Source organism: Anguilla rostrata, chromosome 3 (genome assembly GCF_018555375.3).
Source record: "Anguilla rostrata isolate EN2019 chromosome 3, ASM1855537v3, whole genome shotgun sequence".
Classification (NCBI taxonomy): Eukaryota; Metazoa; Chordata; class Actinopteri; order Anguilliformes; family Anguillidae; genus Anguilla; species Anguilla rostrata.
In genome coordinates, this window is record NC_057935.1 from 56505562 (window position 1) to 56526004 (window position 20443).

At 37.6% G+C, this 20443-nt stretch overlaps 2 protein-coding genes and 1 long non-coding RNA gene across 4 annotated transcripts in view; 1 reads left to right on the plus strand and 2 right to left on the minus strand.

Moving 5' to 3' along the window:
• The window catches only part of si:dkey-6n21.12 (schwannomin-interacting protein 1), a 178923-nt gene that overhangs the window by 2618 nt on the left and 155862 nt on the right, over positions 1-20443 (minus strand). The window lies entirely within an intron of this gene.
• Positions 2000-3751, minus strand: LOC135252063 (uncharacterized). 2 transcript variants are annotated; one of them, XR_010329295.1, is made up of 3 exons: positions 3638-3751; positions 2396-2569; positions 2000-2150 (listed from the first exon to the last, which is right to left on the minus strand). It is a non-coding gene; the product is annotated as an uncharacterized LOC135252063 (long non-coding RNA). The 2 variants fall into 2 exon arrangements; XR_010329296.1 differs by lacking the exon at positions 3638-3751 and adding an exon at positions 3159-3599.
• On the plus strand, positions 11591-19920 carry LOC135249680 (uncharacterized). The gene is made up of 2 exons (XM_064325197.1): positions 11591-11731; positions 18119-19920. Exons 1-2 carry the CDS (start codon positions 11665-11667, stop codon positions 19918-19920), a joined length of 1869 nt encoding a protein of 622 aa, XP_064181267.1. The 5' UTR covers positions 11591-11664.

Below are 20443 nucleotides of genomic sequence, written 5' to 3' on the forward strand. Positions count from 1 at the left end.
TGANTCTCTTCCTAATACCAGCATTGTAACCTACTAAATAATTAGTCTAAAAGAAGAATACATTTCAACTGTAGCTACAATTTACCATCATCAACTATCGTTGTGTTTCATATACAAAGAACACTAGGCAACAAAAGTATTCTTTGCTATGCTTTGTTTTCAACTGGTAGCTTAGCTAAATTAGCAGCACAGAAGCTACGGATTAAAATATGGCCAGTTTAGTTGCCTAGACAACCATACACGCTCACTATTCAATAACCACTTGGCTAGCTCAACTCTCTGGGTGGAAAGCATGCAATTATAATGAAACAGAATGATATTGTAGGCACTTTTTTCCTAACAAAGTATATTTTAATATAGCTTGTCGGGTAAAATTTAAGTTGAAAACCTGAGATAGAGTTTTGGAATAGTTATCATTTAACAGCTCCCTCCTGGCCAGTTCATTAACATGACTTGAATTAACATACAGTATGGATGTCATTTAAACTATTGTGAACCTAACTGAATAATAGCAAAAACAGCTTAGCCGTCTTGTAGCTATATACCGAGCTAGATGACTTGGCTAAAATGCCAAGAAAACTAGTAAACTTGCTACATAACAGCAGTTGTATGACCTTAGTGCTCCTATTATCTAGTGATTTACATTCTGATAAATACACTGAAACAAACCTGTTTAGCTCGCAAAGTTCTGCAGTGTGCATTCAGTGCCCCTCAGAGTTTGCAAGAAGTGTATTTGGTATCTCAGTGTATTTGGAAGTTGCACACACACAAACACACACACACACACACACACACAAGGTAGTTGTAGCTAGACAAAACAGAAAAAATCCATGTTTGTATGCAAGTGTTTAATGTGTACGTGTGAGCATTAGAAATACATGTGTACGAATTCTGCAGTGTGTACAGAAATCTGAGAGCTTTTCATAAGAGGTAAAGCAGAAAAAGACCCAAGCAGTACCTGAGAAGTCATTAACTTTATAAATGAGTTTATCTTACATTGATAACAATATTACAGAATATATAATTAAAGAATAGATTTTATTCTGCCATATGATTTAAGCTCCCAGTTTACGTTCCTAGCTGATGCATGGAAATGTCGATTTTGACACTTTCACAGGTTTTTGAGAAACATCTTCAGATGGATTCAGAGGTCTACCCAATTTGGGTCTGATTATAACAGGTCTCAGCAGTAAAAAGAAGAGGGACACAGTTATGGGACAGGTGCTGGACGTAAACAAGACTTAATTTTAGGATTGGCTGCTGCGCGCATGCGTGAATGAACAACCTCTTAAAATACACGGGCACGCAAGTCTACCCATGATTTAGTTTTTGCTTAATCGTTGAATAGCCTCTACAGTAGGCTGCAGATCCACATGATGTCATCTTTAAAATATAGAGCTCGGTCAAATAAGAGCGACAGTGCAACGCTGCACAGAATATTATGCAACACCGCCGCTTCATGACCGCGAATAAATGCTTGTATCTGTCCGATGCAATTTAATGCAATTGACCTGCCTCCTTGAAATCGCAATTACAGCTGCTGAACAACAACGGTAATATTAGGCCTAATAATAAATTTCAGGTCCCACTTACTTTCTATATTTCAATGGGCAGACATAAACGAATTAAGCTCAGCTAACTACATAGGCTATGTCAATATCAAAATAAATTAAGGGCACTGCACGGGCTAATCCGAATAGATGTATAAATTTCTCAGTGTAGTAATTTGGAGTCGCGATATCCTGAAAAATGTACGTACAGAAATGACAGACATGGTGCGTCTTCTAGCGGAGCAGATGCGCGCAAGCACACACTTACACACATGCAACTACATGCAGGCGCCGTGACACACGTACACACGCTCAAACACTCTTATGCCAAATTACAAACAATCTTACGTCCATTCCTCTTTTGTTTTACACTGTCCAGATTAATGAGTAGCCTTTTTCACTAATACTCTACTTCTATTTTCAAGTACAGTTGTATGTATTTACTGTACCTGAAGCCTCCCGTTGTCAAACCGGCTGAACCTAGTTGTTTTTCCCCAAGGCTTGCCTCCCTCTTTTCTCCGTCCTTGAACTAGGCAAGCTGAAGCTCCAATCGGGGTGAAGAGGTAGTGAAACAGGGTTAACTATCTGGGGCGATGGACACTGAAAAAATATAACGATTTATGTCGCCTCGTTTAGCACAGTGCGTAAATCACGACGTTGTGTCCTAGTGCAACAGTGGTAGGGGAAGACTGCCCATAATAAACCCTTTACAATAAAAAAACAGAGGACTCTCGCGAGATGTAACCCCCACCCCAGCACACACACACACACGCCAGCGGATTTTTGTACATTCACCAAATTTTCGTTATGACACTACTTCACTTTTCACATGAGATGTTCCTTACCTTGATCATTCGTCCATGTTCACAAACGCGTTACTCAACACTGTCATTGCGCGGGGACGTCTATGTTATCCACAACTGCCTCCTTTTGTGAAATCAGTGGAAACTGTGTACGGATGACAGGTGCTGTTGAATGTTGTTACAGCGGGAATGCTGTCTCCAGTAGAAGTATCCAAACTGTGAATGGAGCAGAGACATAGCCTACTGGACCCAGTATGTGAACACCAGAACACCAGCAAACTACGCATGCAACACTGACAAACTGAGACAGATAATCTACTATGCTAACATACGGTAGCAGATAGTAACAGCACAAATACCACAAGTGCAGTATACAAATGTTAAAAAGTACATACTAACTCACAAACACAATGACACAGGACACAGACCTGCGTGGTAACAAAGAAAACAATAACCGAATGTGTTCCATTCCTCTTAAAATATAGTCTCTTGCTCCCTATTATGTTTGTATTCTTCCTCTTAGTACATAAGTGCATTGCACTTGCTCCTCTCATTTACTGTACAGAAATTCTGATAGAGCAAAAGAGAGAAAAAAACAGGAGTATGAAATACTGAGTTGAGATGGGGGTGGTTGTGTTCGTTACATGTTTGCAGAGGGAAGGGAGTGAGGTGAGGTAAGAGTGTGGAAGCTTTCCCTACATATTTGTAATTAAAGAGAGTGCACTCTCTTTCCAACACTACCTCCCAAGGGACAGGAAAATATATTGCCACACTCAGAGGACAGTTAAATTTCTGTTATACTTACAGTGAAGACAACAGTCTACAATTTCCTGTGTCACCAAGGTGATGTCCTATCATCATGATTTTCAGGCAACGAATGGATTGAATTGTGGGTCAAGAATGCTACCAATAAGTCAATATATCAATAAGTCAAGGTCATATTTATCTGACTGAGAATATCTGCCAAATGATCAAAATAAAATAAATAATTGAAGTGTGGAAAATAGCTTGCCTATCGGATATCTGTGGCCTACTGCCTGGACATGTACTGCAATTAAAAAAAAAAAAAACGCAGGTGAGACATTATTGTAAAACCCTCCAACTACAGCTGAATAAAAGATCTTACAAGGTAGGATGTGTAGGTGAAGATTTTTCAAATGGAATTTGAAACCCATGGTTGCTATTTTTCGTAAATTTCTCATATCCTTGTTTATTTTGAAACCCCGTGTACTGACTGTACATCGTAATCAAATGTTGTTTCCCAGAATAAGTTAAGAGAATTACTGCTTGCATGATGATGTTTTCCCTCAATCTGTGCATCTCTAGTTCCAGTGTTCAGCTTGCAGTCTTGGTGTTAATGTTGTTGGCATTGATTATCTGTCTCCTCTAGACTCAAACCCCAAAGCCACTCCCCTCACCCACAATTAATTTTCCTTGATTCAATCAGGACAATTACCAACATAAGGGATACAGGCAGTGAGGTGTAGCAGTAAGGGGAGAGAAGCAGTGAGGAAACAAGGACATGGAGATTTGTCTTTAAAGGGAATTACTTGTTTATTAGAAATGCAAGGCACTGCATAATTGTCTTGTCCTGGTAGTACTGTATCTACTAATCATACCAGTTATTATATAATGATTGTGCATCAAGTCTTTTGTTTTGTTGGTTTTTGTTTTTTTGCAGAGAATGTATTGCAGATGTCTGATCTGACTAAATTTTTTCTGGATCCTGGGCAAGCTCTGTGTCATCTTATTTAATTCTGTCAGTTTATTGAAATTGGACAGTGGAATGCAATGGCAAAAGAATGTGGAGTGGTCTTGCAAGAGAGGCTTTATGTTCTGATTATTCTGAGTAAACACAAAGCCACTCTTGCGAGACAAATTGGGAAAATGAGCTAACACAGAACACATTTTTTAAATTATTATTTCATTTATTTAATGAAAAACCTTATCAAACACCAATATCACCTATGAGAAAAAGTAATTGCCCCTTTAGTTACTCAATCAACCAATTAACCAAATTTAATTGATAATTAGATTCAGATGATTAAATACAGCCAAACTTGATTGCAGCCAGTTTAATCCCTGTTTAATCTAAGGCCTTGTACACCCTAGCACCCCTTTCAAAAACCATTTCAGCTTCTTAAAACTGTCAAATCTACACTGCCAGTGATTTTGAGAACATTCAGCTTACAATCCCTTGGCGGTAGGATCAAAAAAGTTTTGGAAACCTGTAACTGATTTTACCTGTAAATTTGTACAGGATTGGTTTTCTAAACCTACGCGTAGAATCATTTCCTTTCCACTTGTGGCACTTGCGAGTTCTAATGGAGTTTAAAACATCTTCATAGTTCATTTGACAGTTGAATATTTTTATTTATTTTACTATAATAATAATCTGGATATTAGGGCTGCCGATCGCAGTTCAACTTGGACAAAGGAGATCCTTTGCAAACATTCAGAAAGTGACAAATTGATCCATGTTGTTTATTTTTTAAACAGTAAACATGGCTATGGTTACCATGTATGCCATCAAATCCGCAGTCAAGTAAACGTGCTGTGTGGACTGCATTCTAAGGTTTAGAAAACCACAGAATGCATTAGAGTAATGTTTATAAGCAGGTCAAGGTAGCAAAAATGTTTTTGAAACATTTCAAAACTAAAACCACTAATGTGTACAAGGCCTCATTCATATTGAACCTTACCATCAGAGTGAGGTAGTCACTGCAAATTTTCTACAAACACAGTATGCCATGATCAAAGGAAATTTCAGAAGAGGTAAGGAAAAAAGTTGTTTAAATGTATCAGTCTGAAAAGGGTTACGAAGCCATTTCAAAAACTTTGAAATTCCACTGAACCACAGTGAAAGTGATTATCTCCAAGTGGAGAACACTTGGAATAGTGGTGAATTTTCCCAGAAGTAGCCAGCCTGCCATTGTTGAAGCAGCTAAGAATTTTGCCTGTCATTCTGCTCTGTACCAGGAAATTCTAAAGGAGAATGTCTGGTTATCTGTCTGTGAGCTGAAACTGAAGCATAATTGGGCTAAGCAGCAAGACAATGATCCAAAACACAAAAGCAAGTCCACATCTGAATGGCTGTAAAGAAACAAAATTAAAGTTTTCTATTGGCTAAGTAAAAGTCCTGACTATAACCCGATAGAGATGCTGTGACAAGACCTGAAACAAGCAGTTCATGCTCGTTTGTATGAATTAAAACATTTCTGCAAAGAAGAGTTGGCTAGAATTCCTCCACAGCAATGTAAAAGACTGGTATCAAATTATATGAAGTGTTTAGTGTCAGTTATTGTTACTAAAGGTGGTGCATCCAGTTACTAATTTCAAGGGGGATTGACTTTTTCACATGGGGGATGTGGGTGTTTCCAAAGTTTTTCCATGGGAGTTTCCACTCAGTATTAGCAAAGATAGACCAAAATGGTAATGTCCTGTTTATATGATGAAGCTCAGACCTTGTTGAGGCTCAGAAAAGCAGTCTTTCCATACACCAGGGCAAAGCCATTAGAACTCCCTTTTCCCAACATCAGCTGTTTATGAAAGTCTTGACTTTTCCCTCGCTCACACACAAAACAATATAGATACTGAAAGAACTGCTCAGGGCTACATTCTGGCCACATCAGCAGGGACTGCGGGATCCAAATATGCTTAATGCACTGAGAGGCAAAAATCGCAAGGTGGGAGAAAGGGGGACCGAAACAGCTTTCTCGGGGTAATCTATAATAGGGTCATTAAAGGAATCAGTGTGCTGATCCAGGGCCATTATCTAATTGCTGGTCTGTTAGTGATTGCCTGGACACATCAATCTGTCCTACTCCTCGTCCCTATTGCTCGCTATCTCATTACTCCTGATTACTTTACTCATTGCTCCACATGGCCTCCTGATTCCTTCATCCTTAGTTATAAGGGAGCAATGTAAGAATGGGGCACGAAGGCAGAAGGGATCAATGCTGCTTGAATACTTAAAAGAAATACAAAGAAATAAAGGGAACAAATAAGTCTCCCCACAGGTGAGGCAGAGTGAGAGACATACTTCTCTGTTTACTGTCTTCACAGTCTACATGAAGTGAAATGTGTACCTTCATATATGCACTTATGTTTTTATAAAAAAAATAGGATTTAAATAATTGTTTTTGTTATTCTGCAACCTCCACTTTCCCATTATGCTTTGTCCCAACTCTACAGCATTGTAACAGTATGACAGAAGTCCTAACGCTCCTGTGCAACAACAGCATTTTTTGATGAAATATGGCAGTTATGCCAAAATGATATATATTTTTTTTCTTATGATCCAAACATGCAGTTGGAGAGGATAAGTTAATCAAGCTCCTTTTCTACTGCACAATGATTAAAAGCATCCTGCTCAATGGCATAATGGTGTATGTATGGTAATTTGACCGTCTCCCAAACATTCTTTGCCTAGTCAACATTTCATGCTGGGAAATTGGCTATTTTAAAAGAGCATCTTCTATAGTTCCCTCCAAAAGTAGTGGAACAGTAGAATTAAATTTGTTACTTTTCCTTTGTACGAAAGGCATTTGGATTTGTGATCAAAAGATTAATATGAGACAAAAGTATGGACAAGCAACTTTTCTTTCATGGTATTTACATGCATATATGTTTTGCCATTTTACAGAAACAGCCTTTTTTGAGTTCCCCATTTTCATCTGTGCAAAAGTAAGATGACTCAGAGGTGTTACCTGTTGCTCACGTTTCATTTTGCATGGACTGTCTACACAAAAGGGCAGTGAGTGTCTAGACATGGTTTTAGTCTTTGTTTTCATCTGTGGAGATTACATTTGGAGTCAGGGCATACACCAGTATGAAGACCAAAACACTAGCAGTATGGCTGATAAACAACTAATCAGCAAACTGAAAGGACAGAAGAATTCATTAAGAAGGATAGCATTAAAACTGAGTATATCAAGTACAGCAGTTTGGAAACTCTTGAAAATGAAAGAAATCACTTCTGGCAGCCCGTGTACAGGCCAGGCAACTGCAGTTGATAACAGACTTATCCTAAGAGTTCTGAAGAAAAACCCTAAAACAACGGTCAGTGAAAACAAACTAGCAGGCTCCACAGGGCAGGGGTGAAAATGTCACAAGCCACCATATGCAGAAGAATTTGAGAACAGAATTGTAGGAGCGATGCTGCAAAAAATCCTAGCAGCAACAAGAAAAGGGCAGTTTTGAATTCACGAGAAAATACAGAGATGAGCCACAAGAGTTTTGGAACAATGTTTAATGGACAGATGAGTCCAAAATATAACTTTATCAAAATGAGGGAATGCCAAAAGCGTGGAAAAAGGAAGGAACAGCCCATGATCCAAAGCACCCCCCTTCATCTGTGAAATATAGAGGAGACGATATCATGGCATGGGCATGAATGGCTGCTGCTGGAACAGGCTCACTCATCTTTATTGATGATGTAACTGAAGATGGCATCAGTAGGATGAATTCAGAAGTGCATGGACTTATTTTGTCTGGCTATGAACAAGTAAATTCCTCCAACCTCATCAGCTGACACTTCATCCTCCAGCAAGACGATGACCTCAAACACACTGCCTTTGCAGCCAAAGCATTCATCAATGGAAAAAAGTGAAAAGTTTTGTCATGGCCAAGTCAGTCCCCTGTTCCAAATGAGCATGTATTTCACTTACTGAAGAGTACATTGAAGACAGAAACCCATCAAAACAAAGGTCTACTGAAAGTGGCTGCAGTGAAGGCCTGGAAAGGCATTTCCAAAGAAGATACCAAATGATTGATGCAGTTGCTGTATTTAAAGGCTATGCAACCAAATATTAGACTTTATTGTTTTGATTTACTTTTTTGCTTTTAATTTTTTTTGACAAGATCCTCAATTAACTTACTTTTGCATAGTTGAAAATGGGAGTACTGAACACAGAAACAGCTGTTTTGGTAAAATGAAAGAAAAGCAGATTTGACTTTTGCCTTATATTCATATATTCACAACTCCAAATGTATAGAGGTATTACTGTCTCCAAAATAAATAAATAAATAATGTAACTGATCCACAAATACATGCAGCTGATCCACAAATAAATGTTGCTGATCTACAAATAAATGTAGCTGATCCACAAATAAATGCAGCTCACATTTGTGCATCGCCTGTTGTTTCTATTTATTCGTGGATTTTTCAGACAATCCTCCTGGCATGATTTGAAAAAAAAGAAAAAAAAAACACAAATAGGTTTTTTCCAAGTCCAGTCCAGCCAATCAGATTTTAAGACATCCTTTCACTGATGCCCACATTATTCCAACCAATCACAGTATGTATACAGGACTCAGGTTTGTATTGTATAGCACCAAGACAACTACTCAGTTGCTCTAATGGCTATCTCTTTGATTTAACAAATGAAGCCTTCAAACCATGAACCAAAGTAAAACCATGTCATCTTATAGAATCTGTAAAAGAAGCTGTAACCTATGATCAACATGGCTGCACGTAAAGACTTGCAACACAACTTCTCATACTTGCCTAGGTAGTTTACTTACTGTAGGGCCCACACAAACACTCATAAGGCAAGTAAAAAAACATTTTTAAACTATAAAAACTGTAAATTTAAAATCACCCCTTGTTCATCATAACAGATATGCCCAGCATATTTGTTTTACATCATCACATTTTGTATGTCAATATGTTCATAGAAATTGCATTTCCTGTGTCCTACAGTTTAGGACATTTGATTAAACATTAACTGAACCAAAGTTGTTCATGAGCTGCACGTGCTTTGCTATCTACTGGTAAATTTAGTAACTGTCATTACTTTGGAGGGTGCCGTTTTGTGAACAAGTTAGTGACTCAATTGAAAGGGGGAGAGCAGTCATCCAGCTACATGAAAAACAACGAAATAAACAAACGTGTTAAAACGGAAAAGTTCAATTTACTCCTCCATCTAATCCAAAGCCAAATTAATAATTTATTTAAGGAACTGATAAGACCTGACAAGAAGCAAGGAGCTCATAATGTTTACATAAAATGTTTGCTGCTTGGCTGATCTACAACCTCCTTTGACTTAGCCATGTCACTCCCTTTGTCACCCTCCACTGGTTGCCTACAGTGGTGTGCAAAATCATGGGTACTGCAAACCTTCATATTTTGTTGATTTTCTAAGTGAAAATAAGTTGTAAAGTTAACACAACCTCTACAGACAACAACATTTCTGTAAATTCTATTGCACAATTATTTTTATTTGCTAAATTTTACAGATTGAAAATTAGAACAGTAAATGTGGCATGTCAAAAATTTTGGGCAGTGGTTGGTTATATTGACAGTGGTTGTGAGATGGCTAAACTTTTTTCATATTATGACTTTCTAATGGCCTTAGTAAATTCCATTCCATTTCATGAAACATAAATTGACATTAAAATATAAGATAAATTGAAATATCTCTAGTGTGATAATGTATGCCTCGGTAAACCCTTCGCTGGGAAATTATTGTAGTGGGAGAGTCACTGTATGACACTCAGAGTAGTAAAGATTACTCCAACCACAATCATTCACCTTTTGTAAGCACTGATATCACCATGACGTGTGTTTTTGCACTGAATTCCACCAATAGTCTTCCCATAGAAACTATGATTAACTTCCCTGTGCGGACTTTGATTTGAAAAATCTTTCATTCATTGTTGTGTACTTTAGCATGAGGCGGAAAAAGTTTTTTAAAATGTAGCTAAGCCACATTTTATTGTTGAATTGTTGTTGAATTACTCCTCACAAAGGGTCAAAAGTTTCTCTGTATCCTCTAAATATCATCTGTGGGTTCAGACGCAGTGGATGTCAGAATCTGATATGAATATCCAGTCTATTTATAAAGCTTCTCATTTCTGTTTAAGGCGCTCTCTCAGCTGTCCGCAAAAATTATGTGATCTTTTGACAATGGTTTTGACAAAACATAAGGTTTTTTTCTCTTCATGCTTGGCAGTCTGATCAAATAACATAACTTCTGAATTCTGTTAATCGGGAATCAGGGTTTTGCAACAAAATATTTGTCATAGAAGTGATTATTTTACATAACAATGCAAATTCCTATTTCAGTTAAAGTAATTTGATACACGATCATTCTAACCACAGTTACAGTTAAAAAAAATTTACAATGAAAAAATAGGCATACATAGGAATGACACAACTGCCAATGCACTTCTATGTGTCTCTTGCTTGAGGCATGCGATTTTCATAATGCAATTTTTGGAAAACCAACCTGAGCCCCATCCCATTCTCCACAAATGAAACTCATGAACTATTACGTAAGTTTATAGGGCCATTGCACTACTGCAGCTCCAGTACATCACTGATTAACATCCAAGAAGGTTGTATTAAAAAAAAGAAAAACAAGGTTGTAAACCAGATTTTTTGAAATGATCAATTAATTTCTTTCGTTAAAAAAAGTAACCCAATAGACTGGAGGTATAGGTTTGAACTGAACATACATTTAGTTGCACATGATATCAAGCTTCAGCATTTCACCTTATCAGGATTCCAACATTTTTTCACTCAGTGGATGGGTGGGATGTCAACTGATAAAATATTTTCCCATCCATAAAAATACTATTCATGGTGCCTTCATTTTTGTACTACATTGAGACTATTCTCATTAAAAGTATTAGAAAAATATAATTTTTTTATTGATTACACTTCTCATATATTAACAACTGAAAAGGTCAAGCACAGGCTTTCATGGCAGATTCAAGCCCTGCCTTTCTAAAGAAAGACAATTAATAGAAAACTATTCAGAATGTGAATTTCACAACTGTTCTTAATGTGAATTACCCAAGATCAGCCCTTAAACGTCAAGGCTTCTTGCAATAGTATATATTATCTGCTGTTAATAAAACCACCTTAAACTTGCCTTTTGTGTTGCCTGTTGATGGGTTAAAGTATTTTAATACTTTATTATATGCCTGCCCACAAATTTCAAGCCGCCCTACTGCTTCCAGTATAGGTTTTGCCATTCCCTGGGAAAATGCTATAGATCTTACAGTATCTACAGTTGCTAATTGTACCACAGTCAAGTTTCACAACTGCTATAGCTGATTCATTCTAATATCATATCTTAAAAGCACAAACTTGAGAAACCAGAAACAAACATGCCTCACAGATTCCTTTGCCATAAATACATTTTAACTGTTAGCCTACCATCCCATCTTATCTTCCCATTGCTGTTACGTGCGTTTAAGCAATGACCATCGTGCTCATTGGGGTTGAAGGTCAGTCTTTACTTACCAATGTTGAGGAGTAGCACTACAGTGTGCATTTTGTTCTCGAGAGCGCTCGATTTCCCATGGCTTCTACATGGGCTATTGGATCCTGGCTGCCACTGACCATCCTCCTCCTATGTATCAGCATAGGTAAGAACAATCAAACAATCAATTAATCAAAAGCAATCAGTCTGTTTCCCTAACCAAACAATCACACCATCTTAACAGAAATCTCAAAAGATTTGTTTCTACCTTGCAACTGAAGAACAGGATGAGATAATACTTTACATGAGGCATATTTGTAATTACAGCTTAAATTTACTGGCTGAAGGAAATTAGATGATAATAATTTATAATTTAATATCAAAGTATTATATTCAGGTTTTGTACAAGTCCTCTCAGCGATTCATAGACATTACAATTTTGTCTCTGCAGTAAAGGTATGCTTTCAAATGTACACCTGCCTCTGGCTCTTATACAATTTAATAGGTTAATGAACTGAGTAAATAGAACTTACACAGAAGTTGGGTAAAAGCTAAATTCAATTTATAAAAAACGATGCACTTTTCCTGATTAAAAGAACGAAGTGCATTTTCACTTTATAGTTTAGAAGCTGTTCTTTCCCAACTGTTTTAATCTTTTTACTTCTCATCACTGAATGTATCAGTGTATGTCTCGAACATTTCTGGCCTTGTTAGAGGTTCACGCCCGAAGGGCTGAAACCCTATTGTTTTTGCTTTTGTGCTGGTTTATTATTAATCTTCTTCAGAAATGTTTGTGCAAATTCCCGTGAGATGGTAAATGGCTGGATATATTTGGGGGAGACATGAAATTCTGCCCATTGATTGGAAGTTGAATGCAAGTGCTGCCCAATAAATATGACCCCAATCAGCCTGATGCGGGCGCTATAATTAAAAGTAAAAATTTTAAACTTTTGAAAAGTCATAACTCCTACGCTGAGTCCGATTTACACAAGACTTGCTACAGACATCCATCTATCCACACTAGAAATTTGCCTCAAGAACCATTAATTAACTGACTGAATTACTGACTGAGTTACTGACTGAGTGAGTTAGTGACATCGCCGGTCATAAAGGTGCTTCACATCTAAAAATGACCATTCAAGAATGAAAACTGGAACTGGATTTAGCTCGAATGAGTATATATGGGTATATCCTGGTATTATGTGGCACCTTGAGTGTACCAGTAAAATAAAAAACAACATTACAAACAGAAATACAGCCATTAATTATAAGTGTGTCGAAGGCTCCCTTTTCCCAAACCCAAAATATAGCCATTAATTATAAGTGTGTTGAAGACTCCCTTTTCCCAAACCCAATACGTATCATTAAATAGTTTTCATGCAGACAAACCGTCATTTCTTTTTTATTTAGTTTTTGTATGATATGATGATTATTTCTTATAGCTCTTGTATGACATGATGATGATGGTCCTATGCTACTGTTAGTTTGTTGTGCAATTAAACGTTTTAATTCATTAATTGAGAATTAACATATTGTGTCAAGTCAAATTCCTTGTATATATAAATGGACTTGACTATTACAATTACTCTGATTCTGACTAGTTCTTATTGCACTTCGCAGCTTTCACCTTCTAACCGTCCGTGTTGGCTTGAACCCCGGTATCACCGCTTGTGGCTATATTTATCATTGTTATTCTACCATTTTTTGTATGACACCCCACCAAAAAAATACTATTTAAATGAACCCTGGAATGCCTATAAGGCATATAAAAGTATACTGAGTATATTTAATATAAGCTTCTTGAGTCAGACATAATATGATCTTCAGCTTTCCTGTACATTACTTGTAAATAACAGGTCAATAATTCTGTAGTCCTCATTGCCCATTATGTTCAATTTAATATTAGTCAATGCTGTTGCTAAGAAAAGCATAGCAAGCAAGCTAGTTGGCTAACTAATAACATTCATAACATTTTCTGACATTTTCTAACAGATGTATTTCTCTTTTTCAAATTCTCATAAGAATATAACCATCAATGAGCTAACAGTGATCACTGAGGGTGTATGGGGGGTGAGGTTGCCATTGCAGACCTACAGGGATAGAGATCATGGACCGGGGTGGGGAAGATTGTTAAAGCAAAGGGCACCTATGGTTTTGCCCTATACTATTAGGGCTACACTAAAATATTTTCCAGGACAGCTAAATTAGGACATTTTGGCAATTTCATCATTTTCTATGACTCCATCAAAAAAATTAAATAAAAAAATTCCAGTTTTCCAGGACATGTGCGAACGCTGTACAAGATAAGGCCACCTTAATTTTTGAAAAATTTTCTTATGATTGATATCCTGGAAAAAACAAAATCTAGGCTACAATTAAATTATCCTACCTACCAACAAGTATCGTCCATCTAGCCAACGCCAGATATAGCCTTGCCAATATCCCCATAGTCATAGAACTCAATTGTCCAAAAACTATTAAAACAAGTGAAAAACACATACAATTGCTTCGGTCCGCATAATTCATCATTCATCATTACAATGAATCAGGCCTTTGTACTTTTTACTGAAACCACTGTCTGAAGTGACAGTTACGCTTTTATAGATTTATTTTCAACTTATTCACTGGTCTAGCCAAAAATATACAAATAAATGCATGCAAATGCATGGCACCACATTTTATGGGGAACACTCCAGCCAGCCATGTTTCTTTGGAGAACAATGGGAGATTTGTGGTTATTTGCAGTAATGGTCAGAATACGTAACCTTCAACACCAAATCTATCTTTCACTTACATGTCCCTATATCTTTTCTCCTGTTATATCTTCATAGACCAAATGTTTACCATGCAGGACACTCTGAATGAAGGTTAGTTTAACAGAGCTTGGGTCTGTTTAACTAAAGTTGGGACTGTTGTGGTGTAGTTGGGACTCATGCTAAGGGAGTGGTTTAAGCCTTCCGGTGAAAGTGGGAGACTCACGAACTGCAATGGGATTGGTATTCCTAGCAGGAGGAATAGACTGGATGGAGACTAAGGGAATGCTTTGTAGAAGAAGTTCTGAGTGGTAAACAGCTACATAAATACAAGAATATATCGATTTATAATATATATATATAATGCCAAGATTCATCGGGCTCAAATTGTGAAAGAGTGGTTCTGAGAGCATGAGGAATAATTTTCACACATGAATTGGCCACCACAGAGTCCTCGCCGTAACCCCATTGAAAGTCTTTGGGATGTGCGGGAGAAAAATTTACGGAGTGGTTCAATTCTTCCGTCGTCAATACAAGATAATGCAATTCTGGACGGAAATAAATGTTGCGACGAATACACGCCGTAATCAAAGCTAAAGGCGGTCCAACGAAACATTAGATTGTGTGACTTTTTTTTGGCCAGGCGGTGTATATATATATATATATATATATATATATATATACATACATACACACACACACACACACACACACATTATGTATTGGAGTCCTGCCCTATTCTCTCTTATCGTATGACCATTGTTCAGACAGGTGCAGTCACTTCAAGGCCAGATGAGGTAATCAGCTGAGAGTTGTCTTAAAAGATCACAGTGGCGAGAAGTAATTCTATGGGTGTGCCCAACATGTGGGTATTCTGATTGTTGCCAATAAAGATGGATTTATCAGTAGTCCAGAGTTCTCTTGGATCGCCCATGAGAAGCTCTCTCTGTTTGCACATTGCTCAATAAATGTCATTTATTGAACGTGTCGTTGCCATAACATCCTTGGGTCCTGAGTCTGTTCCTGGGTTGCTGGTCACCACATGACATAGGCTTCTGAAAATAGTCCCCATCGAAATGAACAATTTCCTCTTTAAAAAAAATTTAAGTAGGTAAAAACTGAACTGGCCATGTTTTGTGATAATAATTGCATTTTCTAAAAATTGAAATATTATATTTCTAAGCTGTATTTAATTATTTGAGTGCACAGGTAGAGCACCACTACAACCACAGAAGAATAAGACAGCCAGATGTTTGCGTGTGGATCGGTAACTAATTTTTGTGTGGTTCTGAGAGCACCAACTGCGAGAGTCAAGTCTCAAAATAAATAAAAAATTAAAGAGGAAACTGACATACTTACGTCGCTAAATACACGCCTGTCTCTTGATCCGCAAATGCAGATTCAACACTTCACAAGCCAATTTTACATTTGAGAATATCTTATTGCACAAAATCAAAATGGAAACTGGAAACATATTTTTGGTTTTCATACACAAAGTAGCCTATGAGGTATTTGTACAGACTGGTGCTGTCGCCATTAGGTATTTATTTAATATATTTTTTTCATATTGCATATGGATGTATGCTATAATAAAGCGGATACTCCATATCGATATGGTTGAACGTTTCCCCCTTATTCCAACATAATATTATTGCATCGAATGAACTAGCTAGCTAGCGGGACACGAATACTGATACTGCCTCTCATAGCTAGCTAACAATCGTTAGCTGTCAGTGATTGGTTAGTTTGAATGAGTTTGCGCCCTGAAACGATTTCCTGGAGAGTTAAGTATTAGAATCGAATGTGACCATGGTGCCGACTGAAATGGGTAAAACTGTAACGCGGGAGACGGACAACCAAATATTAAAGTTTTTCTCCCGTGTTCATGATGTGCTAATATTTTGCAAAGGTTAGAGGATTATTAACAGTAATGCACAAGGTGCATAAAACCTTGGTAAACGTGTAGCCTATAGCAAGGGAGCCCAATACGTCGATTGCGATCGACCGGTGGAGAGCGGCAAGCTTATTTTCTTAGTCTTCGTTCGTCTTAAATCAGCAGCGAAAGCCGAGAGACTTTTGCTGAAAAGGGTATACAAAGTTCGTTTCCCCCAAATATATCCATCCCTAATATACGAGCATCGAAAAAGATAATGTCAGCACAAAGGAGAAGTTATTTTAAAATGTTGAGCCACCATGTGTGGCCAGTGCAGTCTCTGTACTGCAGTATAGCGTGTACCAGCATCAGGACATCTTGTAGGACAATGACAGCACTCTTCCAGAGTCACAGCAAGTAGTGGAAAATGCTGTTTCAGGATTATTCAGTAGGATCTGATGACTGAAAAGGCCATGACATATGGATAATGTAAGTGCCATGCTCCTCAAACAACTGGGCAATAACTTACGTGCTCTGGATGCACTGCCTGCTTGGGTCCAGGCTCTTATTGACAGCATGCTGCAGCTGCAACTTTAGTCTGTCAAGAGTTCACACAAGTCCTGCATGTACTTTATGGTACTGTACTGAGGATAAGTATTATTATTTCAGATTTAAGGTTCTGTGATAACACTGCTCTGCATAACACTAATCATAAGACACTAATCTTAAGTAGCTTTTTTAGGAAAGCAAACAAAAAAAATTGTTGCACAAGAACAACAACGCTCCAGTGATTAATGCCCCTCACTGAATACAAACATGATAAATGATTTTGACTGTATATTCATACATTGTATAATTTTAACTACTTCAGGAAAAATATAATTTGTTTGAAAATTAAATTCTGAAAGTTCCAGCCACTACACATTTACTTATTGAGTGAACTGCAAAGGTACTGACAGTTGTAGTCATCAGGAGCCTGAAGTGGTACCTCATCATAAGGAACATAACTACACAGAAAACTAGTGCTTACTAGGGTGAGGCAGCTGATACCCCCAGTGATTCGTTTTTTTATTTATTTTAATTATCACACTATACTTAAACAGTAAAAGAAAGGTATAATTCAATCCATCCAGTTTGCATTTGTTCTCAGCTTGAATAAAAAATGGATAACAGTATTACTGTATTTATGAATTATAACATGAATCCCACTTTGCAACATTGTAATATGTATTAAACACTATGGTTTCTATCTCACAGTCTCTTCTTGAGCTAACAGGCCTCATTATTATTATTATTATTATTATTATTATTATTATTATTATTATTGCTGTTGTTGGTGAAAAATGCACCTTAGTAACAAAAACATTTTTTTTCATTTTGTAAAGAAATGTTGACAAAGACTGCAAAAGAATATACCTTCTTCAAGGTTAACAGTATGCAGTTCACCAGAAGTGGGTTTGCGTACTCTTATTTTACATTTTTCAAACTGTGAAGTGAAAGAACTGACTTTCAAGATACCAACATGCAGAAGCTTGTTTTTTCACTTATTATATGCAAAGGTCGTCCAGTTTTGTTTATTGAAAAATATCCTTCTATAATCCTACCAAGCAATGTATCGTTGTTATATATAGCATGAAAATGCATATGAAAGAATGGAAATAACAGCAAGATAATTTCGAACTCTTGGGTTTTTGTAATCTGCTAAAAGGGGTGTTAGCATTTATTAGAAGAATACAGACACAAATTGATATTAGAGCACTTTATCACTTAATCAGAGCAAATAAAAGTGCTCTAGACAATTATGTTGTAAAATAGATAGCGTCAAAAGCTTGTTGAAGCAATTTCATCTACACTTTCAAAACTAATGTAAATAGCAAAACTGTATTACAATTGTTGATTTTATTTAAATTTTATTTATTTTAATCAGCTGATCATCAGATGACAAAAGTCAATGCCCAAGACACAAGTGTCAACCAGGAAGTCACAACAAACCAAGCCCAAACCCAATTCAAAACAGTTGAAAAAGATACCATAGCAAACAATCAATTCAGAGCAACTGAAGAAGATACAACAATGGACTCTCAATTCACAACTGCTGTTGAAGACACAACAATGGACTCTCAATTCACAACTTCTGTTGAAGACACAACAATGGACCCTCAATTTACAACTGCTGTTGAAGACACAACAATGGACTCTCAAATTACAACAGCTGTTGAAGACACAACAGTGGACTCTCAATTCACAACAACTGAGAGTGACTCTCAATTCACAACAGCAGAAGAAGACACAACAATGGACCCTCAATTCACAACTGCTGTTGAAGACACAACAATGGACTCTCAATTCACAACTGCAGAAGAAGGCACAACAGTGGACTCTCAATTCACAACAGCTGAACCCCAAGACACAACAATGGACTCTCAATTCACAACTGCTGTTGAAGACACAACAATGGACTCTCAATTCACAACTGCTGTTGAAGACACAACAATGGACTCTCAATTCACAACTGCTGTTGAAGACACAACAATGGACTCTCAATTCACAACTGCTGTTGAAGACACAACAGTGGACTCTCAATTCACAACAGTTGAACCCCAAGACACAACAATGGACTCTCAATTCACAACAGCCGAAGAAGACACAACAGTGGACTCTCAATTCACAACAGTTGAACCCCAAGACACAACAATGGACTCTCAATTCACAACTGCTGTTGAAGACACAACAATGGACTCTCAATTCACAACAGCTGTTGAAGACACAACAGTGGACTCTCAATTCACACCAACTGAACCACAAGACACAACAATGGACTCTCAATTCACAACTGCTGCTGAAGACACAACAATGGACTCTCAAATTACAACAGCTGTTGAAGAAACAACAGTGGACTCTGAATTCACAACAGCTGAACCACAAGACACAACAATGGACTCTCAATTCACAACAGCAGAAGAAGACACAACAATGGACACTCAATTCACAACTGCTGTTGAAGACACAACAATGGACTCTCAATTCACAACAGCCGAAAAAGATACAACAATGGACTCTCAATTCACAACAGCTGAACCCCAAGACACAACAATGGACTCTCAATTTACAACAGCTGTTGAAGACACAACAGTGGACTCTCAATTCACAACAACTGAACCCCAAGACACAACAATGGACTCTCAAATTACAACAGCTGTTGAAGACACAACAATAGACTCTCAATTCACAACTTCTGTTGAAGACACAACAATGGACTCTCAATTCACAACTGCTGTTGAAGACACAACAATGGACTCTCAAATTACAACAGCTGTTGAAGACACAACAGTGGACTCTCAATTCACAACAACTGAGAGTGACTCTCAATTCACAACAGCAGAAGAAGACATAACAATGGGCTCTCAATTCACAACAGTCGAACCCCAAGACACAACAATGGACCCTCAATTCACAACTGCTGTTGAAGACACAACAATGGACTCTCAATTCACAACTGCAGAAGAAAGCACAACAGTGGACTCTCAATTCACAACAGCTGAAGAAGACACAACAGTGGACTCTCAATTCACAACAGCCGAAGAAGACACAACAGTGGACTCTCAATTCACAACAGTTGTACCCCAAGACACAACAATGGACTCTCAATTCACAACTGCTGTTGAAGACACAACAATGGACTCTCAATTCACAACTTTGAAGACCAACAAGATCATTCACAATCTGTGAAGCCGTGGACTCTCAATTCACAACTGAACCCAAGACACAACAGTGGACTCTCAATTCACAACTGTGTGAACCAAGAACACAACAGGACTCTCAATTCACAACAGTTGAAGAAGACACAACAGTGGACTCTCAATTCACAACAGTTGAACCCCAAGACACAACAATGGACTCTCAATTCACAACAGTTGAACCCCAAGACACAACAATGGACTCTCAATTCACAACTGCTGATGAAGACACAACATGGACTCTCAATTCACACACTGAACCCCAAGACACAACATGGACTCTCAATTCACAACAGCGAAGAAGACACAACATGGACTCTCAATTCACAACAGTTGAACCCAAGACACAACAAGGACCTCAATTCACAACTGCTGTTGAAGACACAACAGATGGACTCTCAATTCACAACTGTTGAAACCCCAAGACACAACAACGGACTCTCAATTCACAACTGCTGTGAAGACACAACAGGACTCTCAATTCACAACGCTGAAAAGACACAACATGGACTCTC